The sequence below is a fragment of the Alosa alosa genome, chromosome 10 (assembly GCF_017589495.1).
Source record: "Alosa alosa isolate M-15738 ecotype Scorff River chromosome 10, AALO_Geno_1.1, whole genome shotgun sequence".
In the NCBI taxonomy this organism is placed as follows: domain Eukaryota; kingdom Metazoa; phylum Chordata; class Actinopteri; order Clupeiformes; family Clupeidae; genus Alosa; species Alosa alosa.
Genome location: NC_063198.1, coordinates 20,011,323 through 20,031,361, shown reverse-complemented (window position 1 = coordinate 20,031,361; position 20,039 = coordinate 20,011,323). Strand labels below are relative to the sequence as shown.

At 42.8% G+C, this 20,039-nt stretch overlaps 1 protein-coding gene across 1 annotated transcript in view; it reads right to left on the bottom strand.

Annotated features, from left to right (window-relative positions):
• The window catches only part of cdh4 (cadherin 4, type 1, R-cadherin (retinal)), a 229,753-nt gene that overhangs the window by 48,866 nt on the left and 160,848 nt on the right, over nt 1–20,039 (bottom strand). Inside the window, 2 exon segments of the mRNA XM_048255858.1 lie at nt 5,556–5,700; nt 10,795–10,950. Coding sequence (XP_048111815.1) covers nt 5,556–5,700; nt 10,795–10,950 — 301 coding nt within the window.

Below are 20,039 nucleotides of genomic sequence, written 5' to 3'. Positions count from 1 at the left end.
AAAAGGTGAATAGATTGTAGAATAGCCAAAGAAGATGTTGTTATAAAACCTTTAAAATCTCTAAACAATCACAAGTAGGGCAGTTCATCACAGTTCATCCATTGCAACTGGATTGATGAAAGGTCACTTACACCTGTAGGCTACATTGTATTTGGGAAAAGCAAAAGGTATCAGCATAATGTTAGTTATTTATTTATTTATTTATAAACAAAAACATCACTGTCAGTTCCATGCCGTTTTCAACAGCTATCAAAAACAAAGGTAATTTTTGGATGGATGGATTTTTTGTGAATGTTTCTTCTTCTACATAAAATTTTAGTCATCTTTAGTTCATGTAATACTTTATTGTCAATGCACAAATTAAGTAACAGTAGTCTGAAAAATTATTGTTAATGCACAAATTAAGTAACAGTAGTCTGAAACGAAATGCTGTTTCACATCTAACCAGTGGTGCAAATAACTGACATGATGAAATCGCCGCTAGAATGTTCATACACATTTTAACGGGCCAAAGTTGAAGAGCTGTTGTCTGTTATTGTTAAAATTGCAAATATAGGCTGATTCATGTTCCCTTGCATTGTGTAACTGAGGTCCATGGCTAGTCTGGCTTTCACCAGACCAAGCTCAATCTTTTAAGAAATCAAAAAATAAATAGAGGGCAGATCAGGCTGGGTTCACCCATCCTAGTCCATAGGCACCCGATATTGTTTAATTTTCGATTGAGATATCCACGCTCTGGCTATTCTAAATGCAAAATGCATCAGGGGAGTTATGACAAAACTGTAACTAACAAACTAGATCCTAATAGAAAGCTGTTAGCTTCCCTAAGCTACAGGTAGGCTTATAAGGTAGGCCTATTTTTACAACATAAATTGTCAATAAGGCTATGCTGGCTAACACAAAAAAAAATCTCCTTTTGAAACCAATGGCTTCGCCTTACAGTATCGCCGGACTTAAACTGCCATATCGTGGCGAAAAGTTGTAATAAAATTCATATGAGATCCATGAGTCAAGGAAAGCGTGAATGAAGTAGCCACTTCTAAATGGGACCCACTACACAGTAGCTTAAGGTGTGTTGCTAAAGCAGCCATAATGAAATTACATTACATTACATTACATTTTGGCTGGACGCTTTTTAGCCAAAGCGACTAACAACATAGTAAACAGTTTAAGTTTTAGAGCAGTTCTCAACAATTTTAGGACAATTTAGAAACATTAGAGTACAGTAAGAATAAGTGCATCAGTGAGTGCTGTTTTAACAGTTACTTGTCAGTTTGAGGCGACTGGTGAGTGCTAGGATCAGTAAGACTTGTTGTAAGTGTTGCTATGAGAGGAGATGTTCTATAAAGAGCTGGGTCTTCAGGAGTTTTCTGAAAATGGAGAAGGATGTCTCTGCCCTTGTAGGAGTTGGCAGTGTGTTCCACCAACCAGGAACAACAGATGAGAAAAATTGGATTGGCTTTGAGGCGGTGGTAGAGCTAGGCGTAGGCCTATTTAGATCTGAGCGGTCTGGATAGCGATGTCTGTATGAGGGCATTCAAGTAGGTGGGAGCAGAACCGAGACTACTTTGTGCAAGCGTTGAGCCTTGAATTTGATGCGGGCCGCCATAGGTAGCCAGTGTAGCTGGATGAGCAGCTGGGTAACATGTGCCCTTTTTGGAAATTCTGGATCATCTGAAGTGGTTTCACTGTGCAGGCTGGGAGACCTGTCAGGAGGGCATTGCAGTGCCATCGTCGGAGGATGACTTGAACCAGAAGGTAGCATCTTGAGTCAAGTAAGTCCTGAATGATGTTGTAGAGCGTAAACGGGCATGAAACCGGGCGACTGAGGCAACATGATCTGAGAAGTTTAGTTGGTTGTCGATAACAACTCCTAGATTTTGCAGTCCTGGTAGGTGAAACAGACAGGGGATTCAAATTTGATGTTGATGTCGGATGTATGGTAGGTTTTAGCTGGGAGGACCAGCAGTTCAGTCTAAGAGGTTCAGTTCAGTCTAAGAGGTTCAGCTGAGGGTGGTGTGCCTTCATCCATGTAGCTATGTCTGAGAGGCAACCGAGATCCGTGCTGAAACCAAGGGGTCATCAGGTGGAAAGGACAGATAGAGCTGTGTGTCGCCTAAAGTGGGAGAAGCCACTAAAGGATAATCTGTCCCAAGGAGGTGGTGTAGATACAAAGAGAAGGGGCCCAGCACTGAGCCCTGGGGACCCTATGGTGAGATGGTGAGGTGGAGATAGCTGACCAAGCCATGATACGTTAAACGAAGGCCCTGTGAGGTAGGACCAGGAGAGAGCAGAACCGGAGATTCCCATGTTAAGCAGTATAGAGAGAAGCGACGGTGATTAACCGGCGTGTCAAAGGCACCCGATAAGTCAAGCAGAATGAGTACTGATGACCGGCGGTCGCCCTGGCTTCTTTAAGGCTTCTGTTACAGACAACAGAGCCAAGCCGTAGAGTGGCCGCTTTTGAACCCAGACTGACTTGGATCCAGAAGGTTGTTCTGTGAAAGGACTGCACGCACTTAAAACAAATAAACAGGCATCTCAGTCTCACGCATGTATAGGCAAAACTGTATCAGACCGTAACGTTGGTAAATCTTCTATTGCACAGAATGATTTTTGTAGCACGTGCAACAAATGACAGTCGAAAGATACAATAACGCCAATACTGGAAATGCAGCCATGATGATGATGATGAATATTTATTTTGGCTTTCTTTTAATCCTACTGAATTTGTAATTATGTATCGGCCGTTCTAATACCGATAGTATGTGGGTGCCTGTGTGTGTGTGCATGTGTATATGTGTGCACCGCCATCTACAGGCCAATGAGTGTACAGTCACTAAATGTACACATAACCTAATTTTTTTAGACCCCCACGGATGAAATTCTCCTAAACTTGGCATACCCCAGAGAATGCCAGGTCAATCATACACATACAATTTGGTGCAGTTCTGAACATCTTAACTGAAGATAGGGACGATTAAAGCAGAATAATATTGCATTTTCATTTTTTACCGGGGGGGTGCAAATCACAAATGAGTGATTATGGGCCAGATTGATGTGGGCCCTTGAGACCAACATACCATAAAAGATTCTTCATCCTCAGTGCCACGGTTCAGGTAGTTATTTAGGAAAAACTGCTTTTTTTTGCGGTTCAGGGGGCCCAGCATGGGGGGGGAGTGGCCCCCGGGGACGAAACTAAATTTTTCCATAAAAGTCTAGTGGGGCTACATACCCACCAAATTTCATGTGCCCCGGTGGTTCGGTGTCCCGGGTATCGTTGGCCAAAAATTCAGAAAGTAGATGACGGGGAAAAAAAAAAAAAAAAAAAAAACTTCCCAAAACTTGACAATCCCTATATGACCGATTCGCTAGCTTCGCTAGCGGCGGTCATAATAAATGGATAAAGTGGAATGAAGAGGATAAAAGAGAGAGATGAGCGAACAGGAGATGAGGAGCTTTGAGTACCCCTCCTGCGAGATGACAAATTGTGTGTGAGCATTCGGCTGGAAGCTTCCATCCTCCCCCCTCATTCTGTCGCTCTTCCCCATTAATTTATTCTTTATGTTTTGGACCGTAAAGAAACACTCCTCTCCTCTCCTCTTTTCCTATTTCTGCAGTAGCAAACCCCAATGTAAAGACTGACTGACTGACTGACTGAATGACTGTCTGCTGGCCTGTCTGACCGTAGAACAAGCACACACTCCTGTCTCTCTCTGTCGTGCTCGTGACTAGCCCCACTCCATCGCTCCCCCGAGGAAGCGCTGGCCGTCCTCACGCCTGCGTACTGGCCCCTGGTTGCGTTGTGGGTATTCTAACGAGCTCGGCGCTGTAAGCCTGACTGAGCGTCGTTTTGTGCCCTCTCTCAATGCCTCCCCAGTGGGCCGTGCCGGCCTCTCGCCTCGCCTCGCCTGGCCGTCTATGCTCGCACGCTCTCTCTCTCCGTCTCAGTTCGCTAATGCCCCAAGCTGATCGAATACTTTGGTCACGACGGATCAAATTTAATTGGCTGCTCCTCTCCTGAATAATAATAAAGAGTGGGATTAGTCCAAATTGGATTAGTAATTCACAATGTGCTGTAATGGCAAGATTACTTACATATGGAAACTCTATTTGATTTCACCAACATCCAACTACCCCACCCACCCCACTCCTATTCGTGTCTATGTTCTCTCCATGGTTCAGTATGCATGTGTGTGTGTGTGTGTGTGCAGAATATTCAGACCGAATGCTGATGATGGATTGGTTTGATAGCGCCGGGTTACGTCTGGGGACTGTGATAAGGGCCGCTTCCCAGCGTGTCGTTTTGTCTGCGGATGTTTTCTGCATTGGGCCTCAGATGAGACAGATTTGTACGGATGTGTAAGCAGGGACTTCTGAGCGACTATGATATCACTGTCCGTCGGGCATAAGCTTCTTTCAGCTCCTTTAACTGATAAACACCCATCACCAACACACACCATTTTTTCTCTCTTCTGTGAGAGAGAAAAAAAAGTCTCACACACATACACAGACACACACATACTTTTGCACATATGGATTGAATCTCCTGATCAGTAAATAGAAAAGAAGGCCACGTTGCCATGACATATCGCTGGAGAGTGAGAGTAGGGGGAGGAGGTTCATCTTCATACTCCAGCTCTCAGGGATGACATTGATTTAGAGGCAGAGGAAAGGGAAAAAAGTGCTAATATAAGATAAAATATACAAGATATATAAGATAATATATCTGCTGTGTGTGTGTGTGTGTGTGTGTGTGTGTGTGTGTGTTTGGGAAGGAGAGGCGACATACACACATCTTTACATACTCAAACAGATAGACGTTTGACAAGCATAACATACTGTACACATATTGATATTATTTGCTGCCATCTGTTTAAAACCCCGACATCAGACCTTAGCATAACTGTCAATGTTAGAACGATGCACTGCCTGCCTGCCTGCCTGCCTGTCTGCCTCCTGGCCTGATTGCAATTGTGTGCATATCAGCCTGAGCAAGTCGCTCTTAAATCTTTTTCTCACTTTCACAGATTTATGGTAATCATTATGCACGATGTATACACCCAATGTGTGTGTGTGTTGTGTGTGTGTGACTTCCATTTTGAGTGTGTTCTTGTGATGTGAGAAGTAACAGCTGGATGGATTAACTTTTAGAAGCTACCACCTCTTTCTCTCACCTGTAATGGTTGTCACACATTATCTTAATCGTTAACATCATGGTAATTGCTGTAATTGTGCCACCATAGCTATTTTGGTTTCTATAGTTCATCATTATGGTAATAAGGTAAGCCTTCTTATTGTTACTACCACCTCCACCATCATCATAATGATGATGATGACGATGACGATCCCCATCAACAACAATCAGGTTAGCATTTCTGTCAATCATTACACTCACTCGTTGTCATTCATGTAATTGTCACAATTATCCTCATCATCCTCCACAGTGGCATTAACAAATGTCCTCTTCCTCCTCCTCATCATCATGAACTATCCCACACAACATCATCATCATCATCATCATCATCACGATCTCGTCCTCTCCTAGTGCCCACCTGGTTTGCTGCCCTCGGCCACAGAGCCGTTGTACACCTGGTTCTGGAACTCTGGTCTGTTGTCGTTCATGTCGATGACATAGATGTACAGGTCAATGGGGCTCTCCACCTGGATTCCGTTCATATCCACGGCATGGGCTTTCACCTGGGACACACACACAGATGGGAACACGCACACACACACACACACACACACACACACACACACACACACACACACACAGGCTTATGGAGTCTTGACCCGTCCTCATCCAGTGCTGCTGCCTGTCTCCCCCTGCTGTTTCCACACCCCAGGGGGCAGCTGTTCATCCCAAGGCCTGATTGAAGGGGGACGCCATCCCTCCCCTCTGAACGAGTACAATCAGACGGTTCGCACACTGTGATTTTCTCACCTTCGCCGTGTTATTGACTCTAACGCATGCAAAGCGAGGCCAGCAGGATGGAGAGCTCAACGCATACATCTGATTTCTCATCCATCCGGCGCTGAGAACAAAAAAAAAAAAAAAAAAAGAAAACGACTGTGTTTCAGGAGCTGAAATAGAAATAGTGCGTGGGAAGGCGATATCCTTCTACGCTAAAACAGCTGTTTGAAAAATCACTGCATATCAGACCAGATCTCCCCTTGAAGAACAGAGAGAATGATAGGGACAGAGAGAGAGAGATAGAGAGAGAGAGAGAGAGAGAGAGAGAGATAAGAGAGTGAGGGAGAGAGTGATGAGGAGAGAAGAGGAGAACATGAGTGCTGCTGTGTGATGCGTTCTTTCTCTCTCGGATTTATTCATGCAGGTATTGGCCCTACAGGTGTGATAAATCTAGCCATTATCCTGCATTGGCGCTGAGATCTTAAAGAATGAGGCCGGGGGAAGGAAGATGTACACGGGAGCCTTGCATCAGCATTCCTGACTCCTACATTTCCTCCACCCAGACACCTGCCTTCCCCAGGACCATCATTCACATGCGCTGTGTGTGTGTGCCTGTGTGTGACAGTGTGTGCCTGTGTGTGTGTGGGTGTTGGTGTGTTTGTGTGTGAGTATGTGCGTGTGTGTGTGTGTGTGAGAGAGAAAGAGATGCACGCAAACACGCAAACAAACCAACAAACAAATAAACTGATGGCTACTGCACATCTTCCCATTCTGGAGTCAAACAATAAGGAGAAACAGTCGGAGATGAATTGCACGTGTGTGTGTGTGTGTGTGTGTGTGTGTGTGTGCGTGTGTGTGTGCGTGTGGTGTCTGTATGGCAGTGACAGGCAATGGTGTCAGAGGAAATTGGAACTTTGATCTACTGGCCCACAGGGGTATATCTGTCTGTGGGAGTGTGTGTGTGTGTGTTTGTGTGTGTGTGTGTAGGAATGGGTGTGTCTGAGCCTGAGTGTCTGATGCATTTGTGTGCATGTGTCTATTTGGGGTTATTCATAGTGAATGTGTAGCTGTGTGTGTGTGTGTGTGTGTAAGAGAGAGAGAGAGAGAGAGAGAGAGAGAGAGAGTGTGTGTGAGAGTGTGTGTGTGTGTGTGTGTGTGGACTGCAAATGTGTGCCTCCCCGTTTGTCATTGGTATGCTGGCTGGCAGGCATGGAGCCCTCTGAGGGGGAGAGCTTCTCTCCTCTTCTCCTCTCTTCTCACCTTTCCTTTCCACTCCTCTGTCTCATCTCCTCCTCCTCTCCCCTCTCTCCTCTCTCTTCTTCGCTCCGTCTATTCTTCCTCCTCTCCTCTCTTTTCTCTCTCTCTCTCTTTTCTGCCAGGCTACTGATGCCAGTGCTGCTGCTGTCGCTGATGCAGCTGTTAGCTCTGCCAGCTCCGCCATAGGAAACATCAAGCTCATCATCAGCGTTTGTGGGTACAGACACACGCACGCACGTACACACACATACGTCTGTACACACACACACAGATGCATTCACAAATATGCAGAGTCATGCACAAATACATTTAGGTCTACCAGAAGTCACATGACTGAGTCCAGCCCTGCTCGCTGCCTGTTCTCTGTGCCTCCTGTCATACCTGAATCGAATTGGCAGACATCGCTATCCTGTGGTCAACTTACAGTATAGTTTTGTTTATTTGCCTTGCTCTTTGTTGCTCTGTTTACACTTTTGGATGACAAGTTTTGGACTTGTCAAGGAACTGAATCAAAGCTCAGCTTGGTATGAGTGCCTTCACATTTTGAGCTTTGCTCAAAGACTAAGCTCTGCCTGATCTTTGATGGCCATACGTTTCGGACTTTGCTCTAAGGAGATTGTTTGAACTGTTTCTAAGCTTTGTCTGTTCTGTGAGGGCCTTTCACGCTCTACAATCTCTGTCTATGTGATGTGTGGAGAACAGTTTTAGTGTTGATCTTTGCCTGATAAATCAGTGGAGGAATTGTTACTTGTCTTGACACAAGATTGCTAGTTCTATGTGTGACAGCAAACACAATAAAGCCCACCTCCCCCCACACACACACACACAGAGAGAGAGAGAGAGAGAGAGAGAGAGAAACAGAGACACACGCATACACACACCTCCTGCAGCTCTCCCTGCCATGTCGTTGGCGGCTGTACTAGGGCCTGACTCAGAGTGCCTAATCTCAGTGTTTATCTTTGCCCTCTCTGCGGCTGCCTCCCTCTTTGATGAATGATTAAATGAACTCTCTCTCTCTCTCCCTCCTCCTCTCTCTATCCCTCTCTTTCTCTCTCCTGCTGGCATTGCACAAGCGCATCAGTGGGTCGCCTCGCTTCATAGGAGTCTGGGAAGAAGAAAAGCACAGGGGCGATAAAACGGAGAAAAGCTAAGACGAGGCGAATCCACCGCTCACTGATGCAGACAGACACACAGACGCACGCACATGCCCCATTCAATCATTTCAACACATGCTAGCATACAATGAGAATGAATGGCCAAAAAACATTCAGATATGTATGAATATGCACACAAAGATGCACTGTACACACACTCACATTCACACACACACAGATCCACAAACATTTCTACCTCTGTGGCAGAAAATAAACACAAAGCACTCTGGGAAGTCTTCCTTTTAGGAACTCTGGCGCGTGTACGGAAGGAAGTCTTGGCAACTTCCTGACCCTGAAAGATCAGACGGGACCCAAACAAACCATGCGTCTGGCCTGCTATCGAGCCGAGGATCTGTCTGATGTGGGAGTAAACAACCACAGCTCACCTCCACCAAGGAGAGGAGGAAGAAGAGGCCGCCAGGAGTAGATATCAGTGAGACTCCATTCAGCAAGACACGCACAGACATTGAATACAGCAAGTTCCGAAATGAACTTTTCCACTACACTCCTCTCCTAAGTCTGCCTTCAGGGCATTGTGTGTTGTTTATCTGAGCTGGAGAAACCAGTGAGACTTCACACTCATCACAAGGTCCGTGCAAGGTCCGTATGCTTCTATGCGATTATGTGTCCTATCCTTAGATGAATCCATCACATAAACATGAAAAGGCTTCTGTCACAAGCATTTGTGACATCACTGTCATGTGATCAATTGGACATGATACTCCAAGCCACACACCTTCCAGCTTGAGCTTCAGTATGTAAACAAAACACTTTGCGCAGAGCGGGGATATCTGCGTGGATCCAGCTACTCTGGAGCGATGGGGGCAATTAGCTCGTTGAGTGCTTGATTGATCATGTGGACTGAGATGGCACTTAATTAATGGCTTTGGGCTCACCTGTGACCTGCCTCTTAATCGGGAGGGAAATGTGAATGGGGGGGGGGGGGGCGGGGGTGCGCCACTGTTTCCACTGGATTGCAATTTACAGGGGAAAGCTCTAGTGACACGTTTGTTTTTTTCTTCTTTGATGATTTGTTTTGAGTGTGGCTTTGCTTTGACATAATTTGAAATATAACAAAATAATAATGGACCTACAGTTCATTGGAATCCACTGGCACATACTGTATGTGCTCAGTTCCTTGAGTGCATACTTGAAATGTTTTCCCATAGGAATCACTTACGGTGATGTAGATGTGACTGTAGCTAACGGTGCATACTGTACATTTAGTAATCATTGTTATAACATTTATTGCTGAATATGAACCAGTTATAGATGTAGTCGTTCTTCATGTTTCCCTAATACACCCCTAATATCATGACTTAGTATAACAAAATTTGTCGTCAGCAGTGGTTTGTCTCTGTTGACTCCACTGCATTCCATACTGATTCAAGTATACGTTTCACCATGAATGATGGTTGAACTGTTGAAAGGATGAACTGTTAAATGTGATCTTGATCATACATTTTATACCTAAAATAGACATTCTTCTAAAGAGAGTCAATTCCATATACTTCGCTTTCCTTGACATGTCAGCATCATTTCAAAGGCAAACACACTGCCCAAAAGTTCACGTCACTAAAAGCTAAAGTTTCTTTTGAGGGAGCCATTCCATACGAGCCCTGAAAATCAGACCTTTTGTAAGTCAAGAATATGAACTGATTCTTAGACTGCTGACACAAGGGAAGATGGAAAATGGCTGTGGTTGTAGTTCATGGTGTAGCATCTAACATCCTGACAGGCAGAGAAAGAGAGGGAGAGAGAGAGAGAGAGAGATGGAGCACAAGAAGGAGCAAGAGAGGGTGAGAGCGAGAGACTTTTATTTGATTCCCCACTGGAAAAAACACTATATAAAAATGGCTGTTCATTAACACTGACAGCCCCATGTGAGTCAAGCCTAGTTGATGTTTTTGCTTTCACGTATTCAGCCCGGCAACTGCACTCTGCCGAATAAAAAATAAACATATAAATAAATAAGCAACCTCTATTTAATTGACAGTTTGAGTAAGTGCAAAAACCATGTTTTGTTGAAACAGCAGACAGTGCTTCTACCCCACCCTGCTCTCTCCCTCTGAAAGAAAGCAAGAAACACTTTTTCAAAGGCAGAAAGGGTGGAGGCCCGGCACGAACGACACGTCAACTGTCAACTTAGTCAGACCTTTCACTCGGATAATTTGCTTTGGATGACAAGTGACCCACGATGTGCATCATCAAGCATATATGCAGGCCTCCTTGCCGATGCACTAAATTTTAATGTGTTTGTCTTCTAAGCTGAAGTTTATGTCTTCATAACAGCCTTCTTTGTATTCCACACAAGTTGAAATGCAGCCCAAATGACATGCCCGATTAATAATATAACACAAAACTACTTGAGTTTGCAGCTTTGAAGTGGAGGAAACTTTGAGGTAAAGGTTAGGGTCACAGAGGGGTTGGGCCAGGTGGATGTGGTTGCCATGGTTACTGACTTACATGGTAGGAGGCCCTCTCCTCGCGGTCCAGGGGCCTGGTGACATACATCTTCCCGGCCACAGGGTCGATGTTGTACACGTCGGTGGGGGGCTGGTCAGCGCCAGCTCCTGTAATGCTGTAGCGGATCTGGGTGTCTCGGTCCTTATCTGAGCGAATCTGTGACGAAAGGGAAAGAGACAGAGAGAGAGAGAGAGAGAGGGAGAGAGAGGGGAGAGAGAGGAGAGAGAGAGAGAGAGAGGGGGAGAGAGATAGAGAGGAGGGATACGAGGGGGAGAAAGGGGGAGAGAGAGAGAGGAGGGAGAGAGATAGAGAGGAGGGAGAGAGAGGGAGAGAGAGAAAGAGAAAGAGAGGGGGGGCAGAGAGGGAAAGGGAGAGATAAAAACACAACTGAGCCAGCATTCAAACTTTTACATTACTGCATCCTTAAAATACATACGCATAAGAGGGTGAGAGAGAGAAAGAAACAAAGATAGGAGAGACAGAGGGAGAGAAAGAAAGAGGGAGGAAGAGAGAGAGGTAGAGGGAGGAGGAGAAAGGAAGAAAGAGGGAAAGAAAGAGATAGGAAGAGAGAAACTGTAAAGTTTTTCAGGTGAACACTTCAAAGCGTCTGAAGTTTAAGGGCAGTCAGAAAACAGAAGCAGTTCAAGAGGAACAGCTGGGAAATGGTTGAAGAGTAGGTGAGCGTAGGAGTCCTTGAGTGGATCAACACTCCACCAGAGAGAAGAGGGAATGAACTTGATTCTTTTCTTCCCTTTCAAAGGTTTGTTTTTGGTGCAGAGTAAACAGACAGAAGGTTTATTGATAGGAGCTGATAGGTAATGTTCTGCAGCATCTCCCCTGCACACACAAACACAAGGGCACTTTTCATCTTTCTTTATTTTCACTCCATCTTTAATACACCTCTGTTACCATAAGACTGTTCACAAAGAGAGGATCTATCACTTCTTCTCACTTCATCATGAGCCAATGAATATCAATGCTTTAACAGGTAGTAACGATTTTGCCATGCATGAGTAAAGAGTCTATGGCTAGTGCAGGTACATGTGTCCTGTAACAACTCATTAAGGTTAATGTATTAATACTTAATTTATTAATTTATTAACACTAATGAAGATTATTCTGAATATTTCAGAGGTCATCTCCTACTCCTGTGCCCAGAATGATGCCCCTGGGCCCCATCATCCAACATGTGCCCGTGTGGCGGTAAGCGATCGCACTAATAAAGACGCTACCTTTTAGGCATGCCACTTCGCTGATGAACACTTGCGATGATTAAGCGTCGTGGACTCTCTTGGCAGCCAGCTCGTAAAGTAACAGGAAAACACACGTGGGAAACTTTAGTGGTATTTTTAGCAGTTTGTGGAGGACGGCTGCCAGAAATAGGAGTTCTGACAACTTATTTGCCAACCGGCAACATATGCTGAGGGGTTAGATAAATTCTTTCTCTCTCATTTTTTTCATCTTCCTTAAAACTTCTTCCAGCTATCACATTAAGAGAGCAAATCACATCTTCTCTGGGAAGGTGTAATATTATAATATAAAATGTGCTAGCCTGGAGTTAAGTATTGCAGGAAGATCACAAGTTTATCATTTAAAAACTTTAAATAACACCTAAAGGTAGTCAAACACAACCCGCGAGTTTACTTTAGCAATGGGAGGTCGAGAGAAATCAGGGTGAATAAATAAAAAAAAAACTTTCTCTAGAGGAAAAAAGGTAATTTTCTATACTTTCAGGAAGAGGAAGTGGAGAATGATGTGAGAATGAGGAATGACATGCTTCAGTTCATTTACAGTGTGTGAGGAAAATTGATTAAAAGTTAGCTAGCAGCTGAACTCAACATTATCATTAGCATGCACTTATTGGAGGTCTAAGTGTAATGTACTCTGCTAAACATACACACACCCTCGGACTATGACATTTCACCGACACGCAGACCAGGATTTTCACCTACACATGCATCTCATCTCAATGATCAGACTTCATTTTAAGATATCCACAACAGACATCGAAACAAACACGCCTCCACCACCAAAGCTGGCCTTCACACCCGCGCATACACAAACACACATACATATACACTCACACACATATGCACACCCAGGTAAAAAAGTAGTATACTTTAGTGTGTTAGAAATATGATTAAAGTACATGAAGTATAAAGCAAGTATGCTTACACTTTTTGTACTTTATGTAAAGTATGTTTAATGTGTACTTTTAGAAAGTATACTTCAAAGTAGATGTTATTAAGTTCAACTTCAGTGTACTAAAATTAAATTTACTTATTGTGCAATATTCAAAGTGTTTTTGTAATGTACTTTTTAAAAGTGTACTTTGTTGTTAGTGTATTTTAAATAGTAAAGAAGTTTATTTAGTTTAAGTGTATTAAATTGCTAATACTTAGAGTTGTAATATAGTGTACTTATGGAAAGTATATTTTTTTGGTAGGCCTAATACATTGTTTGTATAGTTTCATAGTCATAGTATTAAGTTCAACTTCAGTGTACTAAAATTAAATATACTTATTGTGCAATATTCAAAGTGTTTTTGTAATGTACTTTTTAAAAGTGTACTTTGTTGTTAGTGTATTTTTAAATGGTAAAGAAGTTTATTTAGTTTAAGTGTATTAAATTGCTAATACTTAGAGTTGTAATATAGTGTACTTATGGAAAGTTTTTTTTTTTTTTTGTAGGCCTAATACATTGTTTGTATAGTTTCATAGTCATCTCACCTTTAATAAAATACTAATGTGTGTAGCTTTTAGGCCTGATATGTCAGCCATGGATGGCAATGTGCAATAACCTAGCCTAGACACACTGATCTATCAGTTTTGGTCATCAAATAATATTTTTCTTTTGTTGATTTTGTGTCTTAGCAAGGTAGTAGCCTATCGTTTGTGATGTAGTAGAGGTTGTGAGAGGATGAATGTGGCATTTTTGTTAAATTTATAGGCAACACAGTTAAATGTATAGGCGGTCCAGTTGACCAATAACATGGTTGTTTGAATTTGAAATGGAGTGGGCGGATCTGTGCAGCTTCGAGCAAAGCGTGGTGTGAGCAAACATTAGCGTAATTGTATACAGTCTATGCTTGTAACTTTATTTGCAAGACAGATGGACTGTAGAGACCAGAAAAATGCATCGTTCACGGTCCGTATTGTTACAGGTTTGTCCAAATTAAAAGATACCATGAATTCTAGTCATGCCAGAGGCGTTGGTCCTACAGAGCCAGAAGGACTCGTCATATGAGATAACAAGGGCTGAAGCCAGTTGGATGTAAAGTGCCAAGTTATTCGTTATCAGGTGAGTCCCAAAGCATATTGTTAAATGATTCTGATGTAGCTTACTCTTTATGACCTTCGGTAGTCTTTGGAGAAGTTAAATTAATGGCTTAGCAATCTTTCAAGAGTTTGTTTTTATCCTTGCTAGTACAAGCTAGCAATGCCAGATCACTTAACGTCATAAACGTCGACCAGATCAAGAAGAAAACTAATGTTACATTAGCCTGCTTTGTGTTTGTGGGATTATTGACAAGCGTTGGCTAGCACTAACGTTAGACAAACTATGATGGAAGAAAGTGTGTTCTTTATTAAGCAACGTTTGCCTAAAGTTCACCAATGTTCTTTAATATTATAGTGTAGGCTAAGTTAACTCACACAAAGGAGGATGGTGCTAGGCTAGTCACAGTTCACACTTCATATTCATTAGGCATGCTAATGACATTGTAGCTGTTTTTTTCTTTAATCGTGGAGACATCTTTTAAAATGAGTCTACAGGAGAAATTACATGCATTTTATTAAGTAGAAAGTTTTTTTCCACCATTGATATTAGAGGGGGAATTAAACCTGGTGTTCTACTAAGTTAGTGCTATGAAACTTAGGCTACATGATTGATATTATGCCTTGGTTTATGCGATAGATTTAGATTTTTTAAAAATTATTTGTGTTTGACAGAGCATTCAAGTTCATTTCATAGTAGTGTTTGTAATTTACCTAGTTTTAATCTGTAGCCTAACTATGTTTTTACAGGTGTTCCTGGACAGTTTTGAAACCGAGATGTCTGAACGCCTCAAATAATCAGCAGTAAAGGTAAATATTCTTCATCCAGGACCTTGTCCCATAACTCAAGCCAAAATGCAACCTAGGGTCTTTTTGTGAATGTACCTGAGTCAAACATTCGTTTGAAAGCATAATTAAGTCAGAAGCGCCACCATTAAGCTTGACTGTATTATTGTCGTTCTGGGTCAAATGCCATTTTGAATGGGATTCGTAGGGGCAGAACTATTTTGATACATGATGATTTTTGATTCATGCATCAAAATAATAGGCTAGTGCCCCTCGACTCCATTTAAAATGTCATTTGACCCAAAACGATATCTGGTTGTATTGGAAACAAAGGAATCTAAGGTAATCAAATGCAGAAAACAGGGTGGTTGCACTCATATCGGTGCCAAGGTGCACAACGCTTTAAGGAAAGACTACCTGGCCAGGTCTACCCATACCAGGATGGCAAACAGATGGTGTCAATACCAATTTGACCCATAAAAGTAAATGGCAAATAGGTACAGATAATCTGTATTAATCTCATCATTGCCAATGGATTTCTGTGTAAAATATTGTTTATCTTGTAAAATGTTGTCCATCTTCTTTCTGTTCTGAAGACAACAGAGACAAATTCTGTAATACCAAAGGTCAATGCATTTGCCTGCTGTCCAGCCCGGGTTGCCACGAAAACTTTATGCATCTTGGACTGGAAGATGGTTTGCTAGTAAGGAAGCTAGCTACCACAGCCTTTGCCACCACATCTCAGTGTTGGGAGGGAAGTTCACTCACTGCACAACTCTACCAGTTGTACCTTTCCTCCTCAGCCATGATCCGTAACAACCATGGTTTTCTTTCTGGGCCAGAAGACTTTGCAAACAAATAAGCAATAAATGATCATGCATTACAAATTTATGTTAGACTGTTAAGTTGTTGGCTTGTAGGCTGGGTGTCCAGTAAACAATTTCAAGCTTAGAGGGCAAATTCTCTCACCTAGGAGGGTAAACAACTTTTGTTTTTCATGAAATCTGCATTTTGAATTGATGGTCTACTAATGAGGCTGTAGAGTATCGTGACACAATAGAGGCAAAAGCACTAGCGATGAAACATGCATTTGGGTGTATTATATTATATATTATTTCACACACGTAGATATTAAATGTGTGTGCACAAATTCTCTCTCTTGGCGTCACACTCAGAGGAAACTGCTCCCCAAGCATGGAAGAAAATGCTGCGGCGAGGAGGAATCTGACCAGCGCTCCAAACAGCCACTTTCGAAAAATCTATGCATGTGAAATAATATCGCCCAAATGCATGTTTTATCAGCGTTACCACATCAACTTGAAAAGATTTGCTCAAAGAGATCCATAACTTTCAGGAAAATGTTTTACTTTTTGTTTTGGATGAATATTATGTTTTGTTTTCATTCATGTCAATAAAATGTTTTTCTCATAATCAAAGTGTAATTTGTCATGTAACAGAATAGGTAGGAGAGTACTAATAGTACAATTTTAAATCACACTAATATTATACTTAAATTGTATGCCTTTATAGTGCTTAAAGTATCTTAAGACTATACTTTTATTGGCACTTATTGTAGTCAGGAAGTACATTTGAAGTTAATTTAAAATATTACAGAAGCATGCCAAATGAATAGAGATGAGGATGATAAGAGTGTATTCAAAATACACTACTACACTATTATTAGTTATACTGTAATGCCTTTTAAGTACATTTCAATACACTTGGGATGTTACAAAATTATTACTGCGACTGTGTTTGAATGCTCATAAAATCTCTTTTTGTATAATGTACTTAAGAACACTTAAAGTTTGAAAAAAGTTGTTCCATTTTAGCACACTAATTACACTCAAAGTATAGCCAAGTTGGTATTAAGTTGAACTTAATACATAATTCAATACACTTAATTACACTTGGATTTTACGAAAAAAGTACAAACGGTACTTAGTACGCTTTCAAAAAGTATACTTTTAATAGTTTTTTTTTTTACCTGGGCACACACACTCACACACACACAACTCTCACAGATCTAAGAGTTGTCAGATAATAGCCTTCATTAACTGAATTACTATTTGCAGACATGAATGATAAACATACTGGCTATGTTGTACACACTGAAACGATCTTAAGTGCAGACATAGCAAGGCTTCATTAGATATTCAGGGAAATACTTAATTCTATTTTAATGAAGTGACACATCTCAGCAAACACGTATGCCTTAATCAGGCAGCAGGCAGAACAAACAAGCCAAACATGCGTCATAATTTACAAATGATGAGCCAGAGTTTCTTGGAAAGCCATTACTGAGGACTAGTCTGTTTTTCAGTGTGGCCTCTTTTACTTCATACGCAAAACACACACAGAATGGACGTACACAGAGGCATGCTCACACACGAATGCATACACACGCACACGCACACAAACGGATATCATATATACACAAACACCCATCCACACACATACCCACAGACACAGACACACTCTCTCTCACATACATTCTCTCTCACACACACACACACACACAAATCTCCCGCTGGCACCCCAGGCATCCACTGTTGAAGCTTTCAGGATTATTCACCCCCCCCCCCACCCACCCAGATCCAACCCATCCCTACCACCTTGTCAGACTTCTCCCCCAGGCTGTTTCCCCAATATCCCCGACACTACAGATTCAACCGCCTCCAGGAAGCAACGCCCGGACTCAGGCGAAAGAAACCAGCTTCCTTCCTCCTGCTCCAAAACCAGCACCCCTCTTCGCAACTATCGATGAAAAAGCTCCCCTAACGAACACCCTCAGAAGTACTGATGGGCGCCCGATTGAGCGATGCTCTAATGGAAAAGTAAACATCTAGATATCCACACATGTTGCAGAGCCACTCGTGAAATGCTTGGGCTCTGTTTGTTTTTTAAACCATGGTTTTAGGTTGGCAATGTGTGTGCAATAGCAGTTGTTGATAGAGGGGATGAGTGAGGCTTTTCAAGTGTAGGGGATAGAGTGTGTTTGAATGCAGCAGTTGGAGAGCCACTCAACGTCTGTGATGTGGTGCGTACAAATGATAGGGTGGCTGGGGCTACTTCTGCCGCCGTTGCGTCATTAAAATGTTCCACTGCACTGTTTCGCTCAGCAGAGGGCTTGCAGGAGAATGAAGGGATCTAACCGGCTGGTAAAAGCACACACACACACACACACACACATGCACACATACATACGCACACATACACACACGCACACACACAGACAGACACAGACACACACACACACACACCGGCGGCACACACAAACATAGGCACACACCCACACAGAGAACATACATTCTCACACAAACACACACATACACAGAGGCACGTGCTCAAACAAACAAACAAGCTCTCCACTAACATCTCCTCTCCACCCGTCCCAGCAAATTTTGTGGCTTGTGCTTCTGGAAACCATGCGTGAAAATGAAATTACTTCATCTGTGGAGCGGCAACAGCCTTTTGCATAAAACATTCCCCTGTTTGAACATGATATCCCTCTACTAATCCCCCAAACACACACACACACTCACACTCACACACACACACACACACACACACACAACATGACCTACAGACTCAACCTCAACCTCAGTTCCCTCAAAAAGCAAACTTCTTAACAGTCAGAAGGGCAGGCTGGTTACATTCTAGACCATGTGAAACTTCACCGGCAATGTATCTATTTGAAAGTCCACCAGCAAATAAAACACAAACACACACACACACACACACAAGCAAATAAAACACAAACACACGCACATACACACGCACATTCAATATTCTGTGTGTAAACAGTGCAGCAAGGGCAGCGTTCTCAGCATCCATACGGATGACAGGTAAGGGATTCTGGTGTGTTAGTAGCTTTGCTCAGATCAAAGAGACCCTCGCTTTTCAATAATTCAGTAGCCATGGCACATTGTGTGTACACATGAAACACTCTCATACACACACACACACACACACACACCACACACACAGACCCCCCACACACAAATACAGACAACACACATATTGACTCACAGCAGTTACTCTTTTGTGTGTGTGTGTGCATGGATGTTTTTTATAAGGGTACTTTTCCCAGGAGAAAGATGGCCATCACATGTCAAAAGGATATGATGATTTCCCCTGGAACTCCTGCTCCAGCGCCACCTGAGACTGCATGTCACATCCTGAAGCAGTTAATGAAGGCACTTCGTATCGATAAACTGACAAAACTTCATGAAAGGAGGCCTGCTGGATGGAGCTGTTCAACATCCAGAGTCAGTGATGAAGGCTGGAAATCATTTATTTTATCTTGTTTTATTTTATTTATTTTATATCATTGTACTTTTATCTTAACCCCAAAAGAAAAGCTAAAGAAAAACAGCTTAAATGGAAACGTGGAGGTGGAATCTCATCTGTCACTGTCTCACCATCTGTGTCTTTTCTTTTTATTTCTTGAATATCCTGTTTCTTATTATCTCTATATCACTCTCTCTCTCTTTCCTTCTTTCTTTCTTTCTTTCTTTCTTTCCTGTCTCTCTCCACTCTTCCGCTCAGACCAGACGCTGGATAAACGAGCCATTTGTAGCAGGTTCACAGTCATTTCCTCCACCACTGACAACTTGTCGGGCCCTGAAGGAGATCTTATCGGCAGCGGGGAAGACGAGTGGCAGCAGCACTGGGGTTTTACGCGGCACGACGGTGGTGGCTCCTGCTCCCGCTCCGGAGCCTCGCCTCGCCGACGTGAGCCGAGCCAATCACACGCAGGATTAGAGAGCCATTTAGCTCGGCGGGGCGAGATCAGAAGCCGCCTGAAATGCTCGCCTCTCTCCCCCAGAATACATCTCCATTTATTTACCGCCGGCTCTCCTGCCTGCTCTTTTCATTAGCCTAGCCATTTCCTCTCAGCCGAGAAACTCTTTCCTCTGTCTCTCGTCATCTCTCCTCACTCACTCACTCGCTCACTCACTCGCTCACTCACCCACTCAGTTGGTTGTTGCCTAAGGCTGCTGGAGTTCAGCCCCCAAAAGGGGCTGGGGAGCGACTCCATGCAAGTGCCTGACTTTACCATTACAAATTATGTTTTCAGATCCAATTCAGATTTGGATGAATTATTTATATGAACACTTTTTTTGCAAAGATATTACAGATTTTTGGTTGTAGATGTGAAAATGTCTTTGTGGCTGGGGT